The sequence below is a fragment of the Amblyomma americanum genome, chromosome 1 (genome assembly GCF_052857255.1).
Source record: "Amblyomma americanum isolate KBUSLIRL-KWMA chromosome 1, ASM5285725v1, whole genome shotgun sequence".
Lineage (NCBI taxonomy): Eukaryota > Metazoa > Arthropoda > Arachnida > Ixodida > Ixodidae > Amblyomma > Amblyomma americanum.
Window position 1 is genome coordinate 197,256,369 of NC_135497.1, and position 21,430 is coordinate 197,277,798.

A 21,430-nucleotide genomic window follows, 5' to 3' on the forward strand; every position below is an offset into this window, starting at 1 on the left:
CAAAAGCATAATGAAGTATGAGTATTATGTGTCTAGCCTAGGACTGATTACTTTCCTTGCTGTGTCCTTAATTTTTCATGCCTTTTAGTAGGCTCCTGTGATGCAATGACCAGAAAAGCCCAATAATCAAGAACATTTCATAACGTGGCAATCAGGTAACACAAGGAAACCATAAAACTGCAATACATAAAGTGGTAACACTTCTAAAGTGGCTGAAAGCAAAGGATTGACTAAGAATTTGAAGCTACTTGCCGTCATTTCCAGCTGCAGCTGCAGCCTCCCTGGCAGTTGCACTCAACATCTGGGCAGTCATGAAGTTGACCTGGGTGTTGTACATGGCTTGGACGCTGCGTTTGATACGTAGCATCTCTCTCATGGTATCCTCATTCCCATGATGCACCTCAAACTCCTTCCATGTGTTCCAGAAGTCAGCTGTTGTCTGTGGAGCGACAGTAAATTGAAGGAATGCCAAGTAATACGGCTTATTTTATATAGAAGAGCAAAACAGTCGCTCATTGTTATAAATATGTATTATAAATTACTATTTACCAATAACCTTCACCGTTGAACAATAACAAAAACAACTATAGGCAGCTCTTTGCACTCCTTAAAAGGAAACTAAAATGATTTTTCGAAAATTCAATGAAATTCGAAAGCATGAAGCTTCTAGGTAAAACATGCCAAGTAGTTTTGCGTTAGCATTTAACATGGACATAATCACCGATTAAAATGGCGGAAATATTCAGGCTTCTGCTCATTGTTTTGCAGGAGTGCGGAAAAACTTGCGATGATGTCACCACAAGTAGCACCCGTCCTGGCCTCACCTTTCTTCGTCCTATTGAAACATGTTTTTCATTGAGCATAATGTCCGACTACCAACTGGCCCCTCGGTATACTCTGTTAAATTTCAGATGTCACTGTTGCTAAAATTTCAAATTTCCGCTGCCTTTGCCCACGTCCTCCCGTGTGTCGTCTGATGATTAAAAGAAGAAAGTTGGGCTAGTTGGTGCTGGGACACTAGCTGCGATATGTTAGTTAGCACGAATAAATCAGCAGACAGAGACAGAGAAACGGACAAGACACACTCTAGTCATCAACTGAAGTTTAATACACATTCAAGAAAAGATTCTCAGATTGCCAAGATACGTCTGCGCATGCGCAAGAAACTCAACTTTGTAAAGATTTCGTTTCATACTGGAATAGCAAGCAATCACGAAAATCACAGCAAGGTGACGTGCATTTTTTGCTATGTATGACAACTCTCTTCCAGTAAGGTCAATTGAAGGGGTGCTGACGCACTTGTCTCCTGCTTTACTTGTCGAAGCTTTCTGCATTGATAAAGCAGGAGACAAGTGCGTAAGCACCCCTTCTTGCTGTGATTTTTTGTGATTGCTTGCTATTACGGTATGAAAGGAAATCTTTACAAAGTTTAGTTTCTTGCACATGTGCAGATGTGTTTTGGTGATCTGAGAATCTTTTCTTGAATGTGTATTAAACTTCAGTTGATGTCTTCTAGCATGTGCCCCGTCTGTTCCTTTGTCCGCTGTTTTATTCGCGCTAAGTAACATGTCGCAGCCAGTGTCGTCTGATGCCACCAAACAACGCTTTGAGGGCTTTACCTTCGGTGACATCGGTTTATTCCTTCAAGCAACCGTTTCTTCACTGGAAACGCAGTGCTGCCATCACTGTGGCTCATGCCCAGCACTGGGTACTGTGGAGAGGCCTGAATGCCGATGGGGATTTATTCAGCAATTACATCACCATTTCAATGCTAGCACAATAAGACTGCATGTTTTTCTACCTGCAAGTTTTACATCTTTGACCCCTTCAAGCTCGTCGAATTCTGAAACCTCTTCAGTTGCCCTTCAACCACAAGAAGAAATATGCATAATTTAGTCCTCCACCAGATAGGTTTCAAGACAGTCGGTATAAATTCACGGAAATGTGCATGTTAATATTAATAAAAAATCATTAAATAGTTCCTACCCAAAGTACACTATTTGAAATAGAATAATGCCAGTAGTCAGTATTTGGATTTACCTTAAAAACCTCTTTTTACACTTTTAGATGGCGCATGTCAATACAGTCGAACCTGATTATATCAAACTCGGTTAGACCGAATTATCCTTTGCATCGAATAATTTATAGGAAAATGTAGCCTACATAGTACAAAAATTAGCGGTCACATCCGATGGATCGAAATTCGGGCAACATCAGGTGACTCAAGACACTAGCTTTTTAAGAGGAGCTGGTTTTCTTGATAAACTGTAAATTCTAACCCAACACCTCACTTGTTTTTGATACGCCTCAGCCACTTTCTCATTCCTGAGAAATAAGACTGAGGTGTCAATTTCATTGGTTGAGAGCCTCGAGATCCTTGCCCAGGCAAGAATGGCCAAAATACGTCTGCGCATGCGCAAGAAACCCAACTTTGTAAAGACTTCGCTTCACACTGAAATAGCAAGCAATCACAAAAATCCCAGCGTAGTGTGCATAGACCAATGATGACGCGGATTTTCCATAACACATTTCCGGATGTTAGCTTCCCCACAGGTCTGAACAAACTTCGCATAGCTCCGGCAGACTCTTCAACTCTGGTCTCTGATTTGCCAGAGAAGACTGCCAAATACTTTGTCGAGTGAGCTTGACGAAGCTGTTGCAGATCTTTAAGATTTGTGGAACCAGCTGTCTGAATTTCCTGGTGCTATTTGTGATAGGGCAGCCGTAGGCGACTTCGTCTCCACAGTCGACAATGTTGCATCTGTGGGAGAGCTTGCGGAAGAAGACATCATTGCAGACGTCGCGGATAACCAGGACGCCACTGATGCTAATTGTGATGGGGACTTGAGAGAACATGTGTTCACGTGCTTCGTGTGCTCAGCCTGGCTCGTCAATATTGTGCGTCGATAGAAAGCTGCGGTCTCAGCTGTTCGGAGTCCATCAATAGCACTGATATTTTTTTTTCTCCGAGGCAATAAAGATGAAAAAACATAATAAATTCACTATTTCGTGGCTATCACAGAAATAAATTTTTTCCCATCTCAGTGTGTTTGTATCGTATTTACATGATTGTAAGACGACCTATTTTTCAAAATTTGAAAATCTCAAGTTGGGGGGGGGGGGGGGGTCGACTTAATATCAAAACCAAAGCATTGCTCCATAAATAAAGGTGAGACAAACGAAATATCAGGAATGCTACAGCGTAGTTGCATTTTTGCTGCGTGGCTCTGTCGCATCGCTCTTGGTGCTGGCCTTGAGCAGCAGCTATGCCTCTGCGCAGAACCGGCATCCCGAACCCGCGCAAGGCGGGCGATGGTGGCTGTTGATAAGCAGCAAACGGGCACTAGCCCACTCCCCACATGTGGCCGCAGATTGCATCTGCTGATAAGCGGCGGCGGCCCGATAACGCATTCGCGTTCTACTCTTAATAGGCGTCGTTCAAGTTTATTTTTTTGTTTACTTTCAATCGCACACTCAATTGGCGCTCAAGGGAGCGTCAATAGTTGATGGAAGGGCTGCTTTTCCAATCACGGCGGCACCGCCACTCGGGAACCGCAGCTGCGCCGGGGAGTGTCAGTAGCCAACGGAAAAGCCGACGCCGCTCACGCGTAGTTTCTTTTTTGGCTCTGACACATTTGACTAATGCCGGCTGCGTTTCACAAGTTATTAATGTAGTGCTTCGTCATTCGTCATTTGTGCTCCGGGTCCGGTAAGCAACTGGTGCTTGTTCACAGCTACATTCAAGATGGCTGTCATTCTTTGCTCCGAAGAAACAAACTGCGCACTGAGCCGCAAGTTAGACGTTTTCAACGGGTGATACAGGTGTGGCAGCTGCAGCGAGGCAAAATTTTTAGCTGTTCCACGCGATGTCGTGATGTGGCTGTTTGTGAAGTGCACGATTTTGCTGCACGACGATGTTAGAACGACGAGCTGTGGGACCAAAGCAGCGATCACGACAGCAGCGCTAGTGAGGACGATAGCGCAAGTTTGGAGGAGTAGTCCAGTGACTGATACATTTTCGTTTCGAAATGTGCCCCCGGGCGCACCCGCGCGCAGCAGCCGATAGCGGTTGGTGATAAGCGGAGGCCGCAGGATAGTGCTATCGCATTCTTTTAATAATGGTCAAGCGTAAACGACCTCCGAGGTTTTTTTTTTTTTTCTCTGAACTGCGATGTGGGGGGTCGACTTGCGATCGTGTAAATACGGTATGTTGTTAAATTTACTGCTACTTTAATATAGAATTACAAGTTATGTCGAAATCTGGGCCGTTTTTTTGTGAGTTCGATATATGCAGATTCAACTGTACTGTATATATAGATTCTCAATAGTCTTGGCAATCCCTGTATTGTTATAGGCCACACTGCATGTGCCGACTTCGTCACATAAGTTCTTGTCTATTTTCACATCAGCTGCATTCTGTGCACTCCAACAATTTGTATATGGTGGACATCTTCTAATCCTTGAACAGACTGGTGTTTACTAAGAAGCAACCAAGCTTGTCTAAGATGACACTTACCCGGGGATCACACATCTGGCTGCAGTGTGCGTATATGGCTCTGGCACGGTCTATTTCACCCAACTTCCGCTCGAGGTCAGCAAAGCGTATGCACATGAGTCGGGCCTGGCTGTCGGGAAGAACCTCAATGGCTCGTTCATATATTTCACGGGTATGGGTCAGTCCATATATCTCAGCTGCTTTCAAAATGTATATATTGAACATCTGAAGAAAAAAGAAAGAAAATGCAGGTGTGCATGCTCAAAACTAGATTAAACTGCAGATGCAATCTTTGTAATCAGATCATTTGTTGGCAACAATATATAGGGCTGTAACAGGTGCTAAGCAACAAAATGACATTATGGATACTACACAACAAGAGACCTCTACAGACTAAGCAAATGTTACAGCATATAAAGTGATGCATGCAAAGACTTAAAAAGTAGAAGTGTGCAATTACCAAATTTTTGGCTGCGAAGCGAATACGAATAATAAAAATTGGCTGCAAATTGATTAGAATATCTTCAAATATCAGTACATGTGGTTCAGGCTAAAGACAAATGCTCTTTCACAAAACACAGCTAAGAAAAGCAACAGAGTTTTTATGCCCTGAGGCAATAAACATCGCTTCAAAAAAAAAAAAAAGCAACAGAGATATTGCCAATTTCCCTGCTCAGAGGGGGGTTAGTATCACAGTTCCGCAGATGGTGGCCTCTCAAATCAACTGCTCTGCTCGCCTCGACGAAAATTCTGCCGTAGCCAACTGCAGTTTTTCACTGATTCCAGGCAATCCAAGCTAGTTCTGTTGTTAAATTACTCGTAAAAAAACGGACTATCATAAGCTACCTTGTACAAGTCGGTGTAAGAGCCCAGGTAGGTCAGTAGTTTGAGCAGGAGAATTTTTTACAACCCCGCCTGATAAAATAGGCACACGCAGTATAGAAAATTCGTAATTTCTGATTGTTTAGGAGGTTCGACTAGTTCGCAAATAGTATTTGCTATTCAATTCATACTGCCCCTCACTCTTTGATGCTTCGAATAATTGCACACCCTTGCTGAAAACACATCTTTAACACGCAACTAAAACGGTTCCCACAGCATATTTACTGCAAGACTTACTTCAAACTGTTCTTCAGGGAGCACAGCTTTGCAGCCACGATCATAGATCCCCATAGCATGTCGAGCAAGGCCATGTTCCTCTTCCAGCTTGGCATACAAGAGATACAGGGCTGTAATTCACATGTTAGAGTCATATGAGATCTTTTTCAGCAAAAACTGAAACATAAACTAAAACATAAACTAAAACACAATACTGTATCCTGTGAACAACATGCACTTTGTATAGAAAAAAATCTTTTTTGTATCCATTATGTTAACAAAATAACATATTGACAGGGTATGTGCTATCAGCCAAAGGAAAAGTAAAGGTTACATTTACCTTGGCCAAAGCAGTTCCGGGCGTATTAAGATATAGATTAGAGGCACATCAGGAATGCGTCCAAACTCATGAATGTTAATAAAGTAGTACACAAACAGCTGCACTGTATAGTATGATACAACTTGAAAAAAAAAAAAAAAAGCAGTTGGTGACAATGAGCCAACAAAACTGGCTCTTCAATGTTTGACTATATCAAACAAGGAAGAGTCATCAAAAATCTTGAGCTTATAATTTTATCTTGTAATTAGCTTCTTGTTAAAGGAAACAAGAAAACCTTTAAAAACTGAGTACTTTTCTGCCACGGAGGAATTCTGTGTGGCAGTCGTGAATGAGGACGAACTTCATTGCAGCCTTGTCGTACCTGTCTCATCACCATCATCAGCCGGGCTGCACCCACTGCCAGACAAAGGCTTCTCCCACATCTCTCCAATTAACCCTGTCCTCTACCAGCTGCGGCTACCTTATACCCACAAACTTCTTAATCTCGTCCGCCCACCTATATTTCTGTAACCCCCTGCTATGCTTGCCTTCTCTTGGAATCCCGTTCGTTACCCTTAACTACCATTCTTTATCTTGCCTTTGCATCTTGCCCTGCCCAAGCCCATGCACTGCCCAAGCACAATTCTTCTTGATTTCGATTAATGTCAATAATCCGACTTTGTCTTGATTTCGATTAATGTCAATAATCCGACTTTGTTCCCTGACCCATTCTACACTCTTCCTATTTCTTAGTGTTACGCCTATCACTCTACTTTCCATAGTTCGCTACGTTGTCCTCGACTGATCCTGATTAATAGTGTGGATATGGTCTCTTGTCGAATAGCCTTTTCAGTAGCCTCCATGTTTCAGCCTCATAGGTGAGCCCCGGTAAGATACAGCTGTTTTATACTTTTCTCTTTAGGGATATTGGTAAACTGCCATTCATAATCTGAGAGTACCTGCCAAATGTGCTCCACCACATTCTTATTCTTCTAGTTATTTCACTCACATGGTCCGGATCTGTGGTCACTACCTGCCCTAAGTAGACATATTCCCTTTCTACTTTCAGTGCCTCGCTACCAATTGTAAACTGCTGTTCACCTTCCGAGACTGTTGAACATTACATTAGTTTTCTGCATATTAAACTTTCTGTGTTTTTCCTGTGTAAGTCATTGATCATGCTCTGCAATTTGTCCGCCGAGTGGCTTTGGCTTAGCAAGGACTGTCATCAGCGAATCGCAGATTACTGAAGTATTCTCCATTAACCCTTATTCCTAACTGTTCCCAATCCAGGTGTTTGAATATCTGCTGTAAACAGGAGATGAATAGCATTAGAGAGAGTGTGTTTCCCTGCCTGACACCCTTCCTTATTGAAATTTTATTGCTGACTTTATGGAGCTCTCTGGTGGCTGTGCAGCCATTATAGACATCTTCCAGTATTTTTACATATGGCTCATCTACACCCTGATTCCGTAATGCCTGCATGACTTCTCATAATCTATGATTATTTCTTGTAATCTATGAAAGCTATATATAGGGATCAGTTAAATTCAGTGCATTCCTCTATCAACTGATTGATAGTGCGAATATGGTCTGTTGTCGAGTAGCATAAGTCTGCCTGATCATTTGGTTGACTGCAGTCTAAGGTTTTCCCGATTCTATTAGCAATTACCTTAGCAAATACAATGCAGACAATGGACAGTAAGCTGATCAGTCTAATTTTTCAAGTCCTTGGCGTCTCCCTTCTTATGAATTAAGATAATGTTTGCATTCTTCCAAGCTTCTGGTACACTCGAGGTCATAAGGAATTGTGTATACAAGGTGGCTAGTTTTTCTAGCATAATCTCCCCTCCATCCTTCAAGAGATCTGCTGTTACCTGATCCTCACCAGCTGCTTTCCCACTTTTCATTTCTCCTAAGGCTTTCATTACTTCCTCTTTCGTTACTGGCAGTATGTGCATTGCTGTGCGCTACTGCTGCTCTCATTAACATCCTGATTACATTGGCTACCGTATAGATCTGTGTTGTGTTGTGTTGGGTTTTACGGCACATAGGCAACTAAGGCCATCATGCGCCAAGCTCGAGATATGGAGAAATTTCCTGGATAGTTTTATAGAAATGTAAAAGATCGTCAGTGGTTTAGAGTGCTTAAAAAGTTGGGACTACACCGTGATGACAAAGGAAAAAAAAATTTTAGAAATTGGTACTATTAAAAGTTTTAAAAGGCGTCGGCTAACCTCAGCGGCCACCTTTGCCCTGGCAAGGATCTCGAGGCTCCCAACTGATCAAATAAAGACCTTAGCCTTCTTCTCAGGAGTGAGAAAGTGGCTAACGTGTATTAAAATTCAACAGACCAGTGGGTAAAAAATTTAGGAGTTTCTCAAGAAATCCTGTTTCTCTAAGAAAACTAAAAATGCAAGACACATCAACAATTGCATTATCTCCTAAAAGCAGTGTAGGATGAAAAGGAATGTATTCGTTAAAATACTGAGTAAAGTACTTTTTCCTTATTTCTTCCAGTTTCGCACAAAAGGATAAAATGTGGTTAACCGTAACTTCTTCTCCGCATTCTTCGCAAACAGGTTTATCTTGTTTTGTCAGCAGGAAATTGTGTGAGAGATGCGTGTATCCTATACGAAAACAGCAGATAATCACTTCCTTAAAATGTTCCTGGTAGGTGCAGGACTTCCATTCACCTATAACTGGTTTTATATTGTGTAGTTTGTTATTTACTTCGTTGTTCCACGCTGACTGCCATTTCTGTCTTCTGTTACGATGAATTAAGTTAATGCAATCTCTGAACAGTATATTTACTTTTTTTATTTGCTTATCATGAGTTTCAGCAGCGCAGAAGTCTGCTCTTTCGTTGCCTTTTATGCCAATATGACTCGGTACCCAACAGTTTTATATTTTGTCCTTCGACTATGGCTGTTGCTTTGTTGTGTATATAATGTCATCCAGCAGAGGATTGATTGCATGTCTAGAATGAAGGGCTGTAAGTACACTTAACGAGTCTGTGTATATAGTAATACTGTTTGCGAGGTTATCGTTCACTATTTTTTGTATGGCTCCAGAGATGGCGTAACATTCGGCAGTGAAAATGGAGGCACACTGTGGAGGCCTATTTCATTCCAATTCCCTTGTACCACTGCGCTTCCAATTTAAGCATCTGTTTTTGAACCATCTGTATAAAAAGCTCTGAAAGTACTGTACTTTTCCTCAAGTGCAAGAAGTTCTTGTATGATATGCTGTTGTGGAGTTAGTTTCTGCCGGAAGTGTGTAAGAGTGAAATCGCAGATTGCAAGGAAATTGTACCATGGAGGTAGTGCGTCTCGTCTTTGTGCAATACCAGGTAATGTGTTTACCACGCCAAGATTCTGGCACATCTCTTCAAATCGCAAGAGCAGTGGCCTGGTAGCTTGCGGTTTGTTGTTAAAGAGTGTTCGAGATGGGCACTTTGTAGCTATAGGGTAACATAGATGTTTTTGCAGGGAACAGATTTTTAGAATGTACGAGCATGTAAGCATGGTTCTTCTGTCTGTAAGTGATGGTGCATTAGTTTATGCATATAGGCTGTTTATGGGTGATGTCCTGTACGCACCAATGAAAAGACGTAAACCTAAATTATGCACTAAATCCAGTCGTTTAAGATATAATGGTCCACCTGACTTATATACTATACATCCATAATCTAAGGTAGAGAGTATTACAGAGCGATAAATTTGTAGAAGACATGTTCTATCGGAACCCCAGTGTTTTTGGGAAAGTACTTTGAGTATATTCAAGGATCGGGTGGCTTTCTTTTTGAGAGCATTGATGTGAGGTAGGAATGTCAGTTTTTTGTCAAAATTAATGCCTAGCAATTTAATTTCATTTTTAATAGGTAGTTCGGTTTTGTTTAGATGTAAGGTGGGGTTTGATTGTAGGCCTCGGTTTAGTGAGAACAGAACACTCACTGTTTTCTGCGAGAAGAACTGCCCATGTCTGTAGTTTGTTTTGTAGATCGTCGACATAGACTGAGCACATAATAGAATTCGGGATTATTCTGTTAATAGAATTCATCTTTACAACAAATGTACTTAAAATACACCCCTGAGGAACCCCGTTCTCTTGAACGAAGTTCCTGGAAAGGGTTTATCCCAGGCGTACTTGAAATGAACGGTTCGACAGGAAGTCGCTTAGGCAGTTTAACATTCTGCTGCGGATGCCAAGTTTTGCAAGGTCGCGAAGAATCCCAAACCTCCACGTTGTGTCATATGCCTCATCTAGGTCAAAAAACATCGCTAGGCAGTCTTGTTCATGTATAAAGGCTTCACGGACAGTATTCTCAAGGCGAACTAGATGGTCAGTTGTTGAGTATGCTTTTCTATAACCACATTGATGGATGTGAAGCAGATTGTGAGCTTCAAGGTCAAAAGTTAATCTTACATTTAGGACATTTTCAAAAGATTTGGCAAGACAGCTTAGAAGGGCTATTGGCCTGTAGCTGCTAGGGGAGGTTGGCAGCTTTCCAGGTTTCAGAAATGGTACTATAATGGCTCTTTTCCATTCGTTGGGCATTTTTCCTTCTATGAATATTTTATTAAAGAAATTGAAGAGTGCTTGCTTCTATGGCAGGCTGGGAAAAATGGGCAAGCATTTTGTAGTGTATCTGGTCGTGTTCTGGAGCAGTTTTTTTGCCGGCATAGAGTACTTTATTGATTTCTTGTAGGGTAATTCGACTATTGTATTTTTCAATAAGACCTCCACTTGTTGGGAGCCTGTGTTTTTCGGCTGTGGGTTTGTATTTTAGAAATGACTGGCTATAGTGTGAGGAACTTGAAACCGCAGCAAAGTGCTCCCCAATATGTCTGCCTGTTTCTCTATATTTGTTTGTGTATCAGTGTCTCGTCAAAAAGGAACTGTGAAGGGTGAGTAGCTACCATTTAATTTTTGAACCCACTCCCACATTTTTTTCGATGAGATCTGGCTGTTTATAGATGAGATATAACTTTTCCACGATGCTCTCTCCGTACTACGATGGACGTACCAAGCTTTAGCTCTTGCTTTTTTAAAATTTACGAAGTTTTCCTGTGCCAGATACCTTCGAAATATACCCCATGCTTTGTTTTGCTTTCTTGCAGTCTTCTGTCTACCACATTTTGTGGTTTTGTCACACTACTCCAGAGGACATAGGTATAGCTATGTGTGTGGCAGCTATTATACAATTTGTGAATTTTTCATTTATCTCATCGATTCTAAGATTACCTAAAATAATTTTTTCTAAAGAGCCTTCTGCTGTAAAAAGTTGCCAGTCGGCTAAATGAAGCTTCCAACGTTGCGGTTTTGTTAGGATTATTTTCGGTGAAGATGTTAAGCTAATTAGTACCGAAAGATGATCCCTGCCATATGGGTTGTCGATGACACCCCATTTAAAATCACTAAAAACAGACGGTGAACTAAACGATAAGTCTAAACTAGCTCATTTTTCCTGTGTTTGGGAACCAATATGTGTGCTTTCCCGAATTTAGTAGACAGACATTATTGCACAGAATAAAATCTTCTAAAATACGATCTCTAGTGTAAGTTCCCTTACTTCCCCAGAAAGAGGAGTGCACATTAAAATCCCCGACTAACAAATATGGCTCTGGTAGTTGTTCTAAATGTGTTTCTAGGTCATGGAGTGTAACTATTAGTGGTAGCTCGAGTTAAATGGAACATGCTGTGATGATTATAATATGAACAACAGTGGCTGCAACAGCTTCATTCTTGGTTTTTAACTTGATTTCACAGGTTGGAAGACTAGACTGAACAATAACCACAACACCTCCAGGGAGCCTACTCACTTGCTCTCGGTTCCACCGAAAGACTGTACTTTTTAGGAATGCTTGCATGTTTTGAACCTAGGCACCTTTGCGGAGCTCACGCAAATACCCCGTTTGGACCGTCGGACTTACCCTCCTCCCCACCCCTCTCTTACGCACTCCCAACAGATCCTCTTCAGACGCCTCCAGACCCACTCTCTGTCATCCCCTCAGCTTTTATCCCACTATTGCGGCACATCCCCTGCATGCTCCCTATGTGGTGACCCCCACGCCACACTCTCCCATATCCTTTTCGACTGCCCTGCTGACCCTCCCCCGCGGGGACAGCACGCCATCTCAAGCTGGGAGGACTGGGAGGTCCTGCTTATGTCTGCAGACCCGACATCACGGCTTGCTGTGGTGACTCGGGCTGCTGACGTCATGTCCCGGCATGACCTACTTGATGCAGTGCGGGACCGCGCAGTGGCCCAGGGACCCAGCTGGGTCTAAAACTCACTTGCTGAATAAAGTTTTTCTGTCTGTCTGTTGAACCTAGGTTAGTTTCCTGAAGGCATAATGCCACAGGGGAAAGCGAGTTTAAAAGATCTGTCACATCACTGTAGTTTTTTAAAAGTCCTCGACAGTTCCAACTAATTAGGAACGCCATGTTGAACGAGTTTTGGTAGCGCAATTAAACCTATGTTCCTGGTTTTGAGGGTCCTGTTACTAGGGTCCTCTCTTTGCTTTTCCGCTCAAGACAGCTGTGCCGCCGCTGCAGCAGGGGTGAGTTCTGCGTTGTGTCCACTGCCTCACTAGAGGCTCTGGACAACCACGGGGAAACGCGGGGGGGGGGGGTGCTCCACCCCTACGCACCACATCCGCGGCGAAGTTTGTCTGCCGTAAATAGAAATGGATTTGAGAGTCCCAACTTTTTTCTGGGTTCTTTGAATGTTATGTTTTCTTTTGTTTTCAGGGTTATGATTTCTTTTTCATTTTTCCATCTTGGACAAGACCTGGAGTAAGCAGGGTGATCTCCTTCGCAGTTGGCACAGAGGGACGCCACTGCATTGCAGTTCTCAGTTGCGTGCTCTTTCGAGGCACATTTCGCGCAGGCTTTAGGACCACAACAGATGTTTGACCCATGGCCATATCTTGATAGTTAAAGCATCTGCGGGGGTTGGGTATGTATGGTCGGACTTGGATTTTTAGGTAACCCACGTCTATTGTTTCGGGTACTGTGCTTGCATAGAATGTGAGGATCATGTGCTTTGTAGGAATTTCTTTGTCATCTTTTCTGACTGTGATTCTTCGAACATTTACCACATTATGGTCCACAAGACCATCCAACATTTCTTTTTCAGTGATGTGGAGGAAGTCAGGGTCGGAAATTACACCACGGACGGTATTCAATGATCTATGTGCAGTGATACTGATAGGTACATCCCCAATAGACAATGTTCGAGAGCTTTCCTTGCTGAGATTCATAATCAAGTTCGAATAGCAGGTTTCCACTGCAAACTTTACTTGCTTTGTACTTTGAGCCTAGGGGATCTGTCAGACATTTTTGTACTTGAAAAGGGGACAAGGTTCGGGCTAACTTTTCTTCAACTTCGGAATGTATTACATGATAATTGGCACAACTTTTCTTTGTTCTTTGCATGAAATCTGCAGTGACATCGGTCCGCCTCCTTTGGTAGGGGCGATCAGCTTTTGAGGAATGGAAAGCCATAAAATGAATATGTTGTTCGGCAATGGTGCCAACTGCCCACCATGGAGCCCAACAAGGGGACGGGACAGGAACTTAAAAGAAAGCCCTGCCCACGCCAGTTCTACACTGTAGCTGTAACAAGATATGCCAAAACCCAAAGTAGTTCGCCACACATGGTTAACCCTAGCAGCCTAAGAAAAGTGAAAAAACCGAGAAGGAAGGAGGAGACAGGAAAGTTGTAAGAAAGAGATAGGAAAGTGAACGGTAGAGGGGAGGATAGGAAAAGGTGACTGCCGATTTTCCCCGGTCAGGTCAGGCCGGAGCGGAGGTGTAGTCTACGGGAAGCTGGGGCCAAAGTGGTGTGTAGCCTCCGCCGAGGGGCCTTAAAGGTCCAAACGCTCGGCATTGGCTCAACCACCAGGATCCCCTTTTCCCCGGACACGGCGATGCCACGCATGGCTAAGCGCGGGTGCTCGGGTCCGTGGTGACGTACTGTTCACCATCATCCCCCTGCGGGGATGTCCCTGCGGATGCTCGGGAACCCGTGGTGTCACCACTCACCAACATCTGCATGAAGCAGATGCCCCCTGCAGGGTGTATAGATCTGTGTAGAACTCCTCAGCTAGTTTAGCTATCTTGTCCATGTTGCTTACAACATTGCCCTCTTTTGTCTCTTAATGCATACATCAGATTTTTGCCTATGCCTAGTTTCCTCTTCACTGCTTTTAGGCTATCTCCGCTGTTTAGAGTATGCTCGATTATCTTGATATTAAACTTCCTTATGTCGGCTGCCTTGCGCTTATTGATTAACTCAGATAGCTTTGCCAGTTCTACTGTCTATGGAGTCATATGCTTTCATGCTTTGAAGATTCTTAACCAGATCTTTCATCTCCTGAGAGAGCTTGCCAGTATCCTGTTGAACCATCCTACCGCCTACTTCTACTACACACTCCGTAATGATAGCTGTGAGATTACAACTCACTGCTTGAACATTAAGGCTGTCGTCCTCAGTTAAAGCCGAATATCTGTACTGCAGCAAGCTTCTGAATTCGTCTTTTTTCCCTCTTACCGCTAACTCATTAATGGGCTTCCACCTCAATAGTTTCTTCTGTTCTATTTTCAAGCCTAGGCAAACTCAAGACCTTAACATGCTATGGTCACTACAACACCTTTCAGGAGACCTCCACATCCTGCATGATGCCAGGGTGAGCACACAGTATGAAATCTATTTCATTTTTAGTCTCACTATTGGGGCTCTTCCACATCCACTTCCTGTTCTCCCGTTTGCAGAAGAAGGCATTCATGATCCATAATTATTTCTATAAGCAAACTCTACAAATAACTCTCCCCTGCAATTCCTGGAGCCTATGTCATAGTTGCCCACTACCTGGTCTACAGTATGCTTCTTGCCTCCCTTGGCATTGAAATCTCCCATCAGTGCAGTGTACCGTATTTTTACTTTGCTCATTGCTGATACTACATCTTCATAGATATTTTCAATGATCTGGTCATCATGGCTAGATGTAGGTATGTAGGCCTGTACCGCCTTCAGCTTGTAACTCTTATTAAGCTTAATTACGGCATTTGCCACTCTCTCGATAATACTACAAAATTCCTCTATGTTGCCAGCTACATGCTTATTGATGAGGAATCCCACACCTAATTTTCATGTCTGTTAACGCACAGTACAACATGCCCACCCTTTAGCACTGTGTACACCTCATCTGTCCTCCTGACCTCACTAAGCACTATGACATCACATTTAATGCATGCTAGTTCCTCGAACAACAGTGCTACTAGCCTCATTGGATAAGGTTCTAGCATTAAATGTGCCAAGTTCAGTTTCCAATGGCGGCCTGACCCTAGCCAGAGATTCTTACTACCTTGGTTAGTTACTCTGCAGCCGCCGGGGACTGAGGGCCATAGGTTAATTCCAACTTAATTGGTGTGTCCCTACAGGAGGTTGTGGCCAAGTGCTACACCAGGGTGGCCAAATCCTGTTCTGGTGCGAGAGTGCATTGTCACCTCTGGTCACCGAGATCAGGCCACACAAGGCCTTGTACAATTTCATCAACACACGGATTTTCTTTTCTTTCCTTCTATTAAAAAATAAAGTGAAGTGTGAATTGTGCATCACCGGGATTCGAAACACAGTCCTCTTGCATGCAAGGTGAGTGCTATACCTCAAAGTCATTGCTGCTCCGACTATAGTATGTCAAAAAATTATTCTGCCAAGGATTACTCGGGAAACTCTCACAAAAAAAGAGAAAAAGTTGCAGCACTTTTTAGGTTCCTGAGGAGCCAAATGTGTAGAGGCAAAATGTGGAAAAATTAAGCATGCTGCACTTTCTGCATGTTTGTCGCTGCACCAGAACATCATATCGCTTGGTTCATGGTGTTCTTTGGAAGTAAGCAGAAATTGCCTTTTAATCAATCCTACACAGTTTGACTTATCGTATTTACTCGAATGTAATGCGAGTTTTTTTTACCGAAAGTAGAAAGGAAATGTCACCCCCCGCGTTACAATCGAATACTATAGTCGGGTACAACTTAAGAAGGCAGTGGCATTTGCCCCTCAAAGGCGGATGCACACGAGCCTCCGCCAATAGGCGCGCACTTCAGGTGACGTCATGAGCCGGACGGCCGGTGACCCCGCCGACGGAGAACATGCCTAACATGGCCGCCCTCGCTTCGAACTGTGCCGGGCCGCGTCAGCTGTGTGCGTCTCCCTTCGTCAGAGCGACATCGAATTGTTTGTGGGCGTCTGTCATGCCGGAAATATTATTGCAAGCTTACGATGCACAACTTGTGCCACGTGCGTTTGTTCTGAGCCGTGAGGCGAAAAAAAGGTTACAGTGAACGTCGGTGACTGCGCTGCGCTGCGCTTCGTCTGGAAACAGGATCCCGCAGCGGCACACCGCTGCAAACAAATATCGTGCATGTTTGTTCTATGGTGTTTTGTTTTGCTCCTAAGTGAAGTTACGACGAGGAGAATTTGCCAAAGTCTGGTACCTACTGTGAGCGGCGGGTGTGTTTGTGTACTGTGCCCCTGGGTTTCCCGTCGGACGTGGCGAAGTGATGGAGCAAAACCATTCTCAGGATAAATGAGAAAAGCGTGCGCGGATGAAACCAACCTACGAGTTCCTCAACCGAAAAGATTTGCGGAAGCAACCTCCAACGCAAAGATTTGTTGCTGCCAGCTCAGTGCGCAAACGATCGATCGTTGGCAGCAGTATGATAAGGTAGCCGAGCGTCTAGCAGGGCGTCGTTCGAGTGCAGTGTAGCACCGTCGATTGGTCACTTTCCACCAGTGCTAACAATCAGTGACTAACACGGGCTGCTTGAGCGAATGTCATTGGATTATTAACGGCCAGGCGTGTGGGAGCAGTCTTTGTTTCCTTAATGTCAGCCTTAGTACTATGTAATATAAAATTATGACCGATACACTGGTGCCTTTACAAGGGAGCTTGGCATGAATTCGCGTCTCTGTATGGCTTAGAATTCTTCGCTCACTGAACGCACCAGCTGTAGAATGCCTGCTGTGACACAATCGCACATCAGTTGTGCTGCCAGTGCTCGACTTGCTTTCCCACAACATAGCTTTGCGCTGCTTTTCGATTGTTATGATATGTTGCTACTAAAAAAATTCCAAGACAGAGAAGGCAACAGAGCCAATATGTACATCAAATAAAAGTACGACAAAGTAGGAACAGCTGCTTGTGAACTGACTCCTAATACCTCTACTTGTGTCGGTGTTAAATGTGTGTGCATGTTTTCTTGCGTGTTAGTTTATATTTGTTATTTTCCCCTTTTTTGCATTTTAGATCTTAGTTTTCGCGCTCGCGTTTGTGTGCATGTGTGTGAATATGTGAGTGCTTCTGTGCGTGTATGTGTTTATTATCCCTATTCCTGTCCTTTTATTTTTGTGTTGGTTCTTGTAAGCATGCTGCATCCACCTCTTCGTTTACAATTTCATTAACTCGGCTCATTCAAAGCACCAAGCCCTGTGAATAGGAGGGCTGGCCTTTTTGGTGTCATTAAATCCTTACACTCTTGTCTACCTTGCCTCCTGCGATTTTCAGTGCATACTGCTTACAGAGCCATAAACCGTGCTCTGACTACTGTTATTTCAACATGGGGCCCGTCAAACTCGACGATGGCTGCCTGAATAAGCATTTTGGGTCTCAATAAGCTAATGATGCTTTATATTTATTCTCTTATTCTCATTACTTGTATGAGCCAGATAACCAAAATAAACAATGCAACCACATGAATGTGCTTTGGCGTGCAAGCTGCTAACAGTGGCTGTCAGTTTCGTGTTGACAACTGGTATCGCAGCTTCATTGGCTATGAGATGACCGCGATTTTCAGTGCATACTGCTTACAGAGCCATAAAGCGTGCTCTGACTACTGTTATTTCAACATGGGGCCCGTCAAACTCGACGATGGCTGCCTGAATGAGCATTTTGGGCCTCAATAAGCTAATGATGCTTTATATTTATTCTCTTATTCTCATTACTTGTGTGAGCCAGATAACCAAAATAAACAATGCAACCACATGAATGTGCTTTGGCGTGCAAGCTGCTAACAGTGGCTGTCAGTTTCGTGTTGACTACTGGTATCGCAGCAGCACTGGCTATGACATGACCGCGATTTCCAGTGCAGACTGCTAGCAGAGCTATAAAGCGTGCCTTGAATACTGTTATTTCAACGTGGGGCCTGTCAAACTCTATGTTGGCTGCCTGAATGAGCATTTTGAGCCGGCCAAAGATAATCAGAGTTAACAGTTGTGTTTCAATTCAGATATACCAGCATTTAAACATGTTTCTATGCCACTTCTTAAATCGAGCACAATGTGTGCAGGACGTTGCTTATCAGAATTGAGCTTCTATTATAAGGAATACACCATAAATGGAACTGTTTATTTATTTCAGAGGTCACGGGATGGATGGTTGTCTGTTGCGAACCAACCGGAAAAATTTTGGTAGCCTTAATAAAGGCTGTTCTTTCGTTAAAAGAAGCCGTTATGCTTCGTCGAGTGGCTCAATGCCAGACAGCTAGCAGTCGGAGTCGCTTTCTTCAGTGTCATCTTCACCCAGCTGGATGATGATGGGTTGAATGTGCTCACTCCCAGACGTGTCAAGTCTGAACTTTGCCTCCAAGTCCATCACGTGCTGAATGCTCTTTGCCCAGTCTTCCTCCGCTACGTGCTTGATTTTCTCCCTCAAGATGGCGTCGACCATGGACAGCTTGAAGTCTCTGTTGTCCGCAGCGATGCCATTTTTGACCATGGCCCACACAAGCTGAATGGGATTAAATTCGCAGTGGTACGGCGGGAGCCTGAGTACAATGCAACCGGCGCTTACAGCTGCATTGTCTACGATGTAGCTCAGAAAGCGTCACTTTACAGATGCCACCAGCTCAAGCAGCTGCTTCTTTATCATCCTTTCAGCGTAGGTGATGTTCTTGCTTGTGAGCCACTCCTGTATCTTCTCTTTCTTCCAGGCCGTCGTTGGCAATTTCTCTTCTCGCCGGCTATGGTAAGGTGCATTATCTAAAACAATGATACTACCAGCTAGCAACTTCTGCAGAACGCCATTAAACCAGCCCTCAAAGCGATTGCCGTCCATTTCCTCGTGGTAGTCGCCTGTCTTTTGGCCTCGGAATGCATCCAAGTAGCCGTCGACGAAGCCATCCTCGCTGCCGATGTGCGTGACGATCAGGCGCTGACCTTTCCCAGAAGGTTGTTTTAGACCCGTCGTTAGGCCATTTGCTCGAGCGAACAGGCGTCCGCGCTTCTGCACCACAGTGTCTGTCCACACGATCCACCGAGTGTGTCCCGCCGTCACCCATGTCTCGTCCAGGTAGAAGATCTTTCGGCCTTCCGCTCGGTAGCGCTCCACGTCACGGAGGTAGCGATTCCGTCAATCGGTGATGATATCCCGGTCGATAAGCAGCGAGTTGCGGCTTCTTTTTTCGTGCTTGAAGCCGATCTCGGCAAGCAGGCGACGCACAGTACACCGCCTTAGTGATGGGAGTTCCATACGCTCCGAGAACTCGGTAGTGATCTTCTCGACCGTCGGTATCTCGTTGCGGCGAAAGAAATCGTGCACACATGACCTCAGCGCGCACAACGTGAAGCTGTCAAACTTCGCGCTGCGTCTTCTCTTCTCCGCATTGCGTGGGCGCTTTCGCGACGGCGTCGTCAGTTTGCCACCCGAAAAATGCGAAGCTTTAACTTCCTCCCTCACCCTGAACACAGTCCTTTCGCTGACACCGAGCATGTCAGCGACAAGCTTGCTCGTCTCCTCTACGCTGCGTTCAGGCTCCCTGTTACGCCAAAACGTGTAGCAGTGGAAGATCATGTTGTGTGAATCGCTGTTCAGGATGCGGCCGCTCTTGCTCTTGCCGAGGCTCCTTGGTGGTGTGATCATCGATGCGAAACAAGGCTCATTCGGCAACAAAGGCTCGCATTCCCATGTCACCTCGCTGGGCTCCATGGCGGAAAAGAGGTACGGAATGCCGTGCGCGAACGTGCGTGAACTCACGAGATTGTAGGTTCGCAACCGCAAAAAAAAAGAAACAAGTAGCAATTGAAAAATAAGGCTCAAACATTAAAAAAATAAAGCTGTGAAAACACACAAAAAGTACATATGAATTCTATGCTATTGAGCCAGACTGTTTTGTAATTACATGCCCGGTGCCGTCGATCTCGCTCCGTAGCAGACGACGCACAGCGTTGTAGAAGGCACCGAGTTATTTTTCTCTCGCGATCCGGCATGTCCTGAAGCATTTGCATCATGATAGTTTTATTAAACCACTCATCAAGATACACAAATCTTATTTATACCGAGAAATACGCGTTTTAGAAGCAGTCACAATTTTTTGAGCGGGACTATTTCTTTAGTCGCGGAGGCAATTGGCTGCTGCGCTTGGTCATCTGGGCGGGGCCTCTCCTGTCTTCTAAAGTTGTACCCAACTATAGGTTTAAAAACACTATGAAGAGCACCAAACACACACTATTAAAATCATTTCATGTGTCAAACGTGCGTGCTGATCGTACTGGTCATTCGAAATCACGCACTCCAACTCGCCGGTCAACCAGTACGCAAACCACAGGTCACAACTACCAGGACAAAGCGGCAACCTAATCGCAAACGCAAAAAAAAAAAGATGCCAGTGAGAACAAGCCAACAAGAGTCGGCGCGCCAGCTAGAGTCACTGGACGGACGGACGGACGGACGGACGGACGGACGGACGGACAGACGGATGGATGGGTGGGTGGATGGATGGATGGATACGGCTGAACCCTTTAAATCGGGCGGTGGCTCAAGCCACCTTACCATGACTTATGAAATTTTACTCTGCTCTTGATTTTAGCCACCAATCAGATAACCTTCACTCGGTTATTTCTACCCGCTTAAAATCTACTTTCCCTTCACTGTCCTTAAACCCCAATGCCTTGGATAAATCATCTCCGCTGCTTTCCACTGTAGGGTGAAGCCCTTTACAGAAAAGTATCAAGTGTTCAGCCGTTTCCTACTCCTCTCCGCACGCAACACACAACGTGTCTATCTCATGGTACCTGACTCTATATGTCTTAGTCCGCAAAACTCCCGTCCTGGCCTCAAACAACAAAGAGCTTCCCCTACAATTATCATAAACATTTTCTTTGGCAATTTCCTGCTTAAAAATCCTGTACGTTCCCAGTGCTGATTTCGTCAGCATCCATTTTCCACAGAGCTCTCTGTTTCTTTAACCTTTTTCTTAACAGATAATTGCTGAGTTTCCCCCTTACTGCTGTCCAGACATTTGCTTGTCAATTTTCTAGTTCGCTTTCTCCATTTCGTGTCAACATTCTTTATATAGTACAGGTATCTGAAAACTTTCCTAGCCCACCGCTTTTCCTCAATTTTTCTCAATCGTTCCTCAAATGCTATCTTACTGCTGGCTTCTCTGCTCTCGAACGACACCCATACTAATCACCTTGTACCCCGATTCGGTGTATTGCCATGTGCTCCCAAAGC

The 21,430-nt window shown here is 44.2% G+C and overlaps 1 protein-coding gene across 1 annotated transcript in view; it reads right to left on the reverse strand.

Annotated features, from left to right (window-relative positions):
* Nucleotides 1-21,430, reverse strand: part of fand (Pre-mRNA-splicing factor SYF1 fand) — an 87,371-nt gene that overhangs the window by 14,454 nt on the left and 51,487 nt on the right. Inside the window, exons 18-20 of the mRNA XM_077648234.1 lie at nt 5,615-5,724; nt 4,517-4,720; nt 253-439 (exon numbers count right to left, since the gene is read on the reverse strand). Coding sequence (XP_077504360.1) covers nt 253-439; nt 4,517-4,720; nt 5,615-5,724 — 501 coding nt within the window. The remainder of the gene's footprint in view (nt 1-252; nt 440-4,516; nt 4,721-5,614; nt 5,725-21,430) is intronic.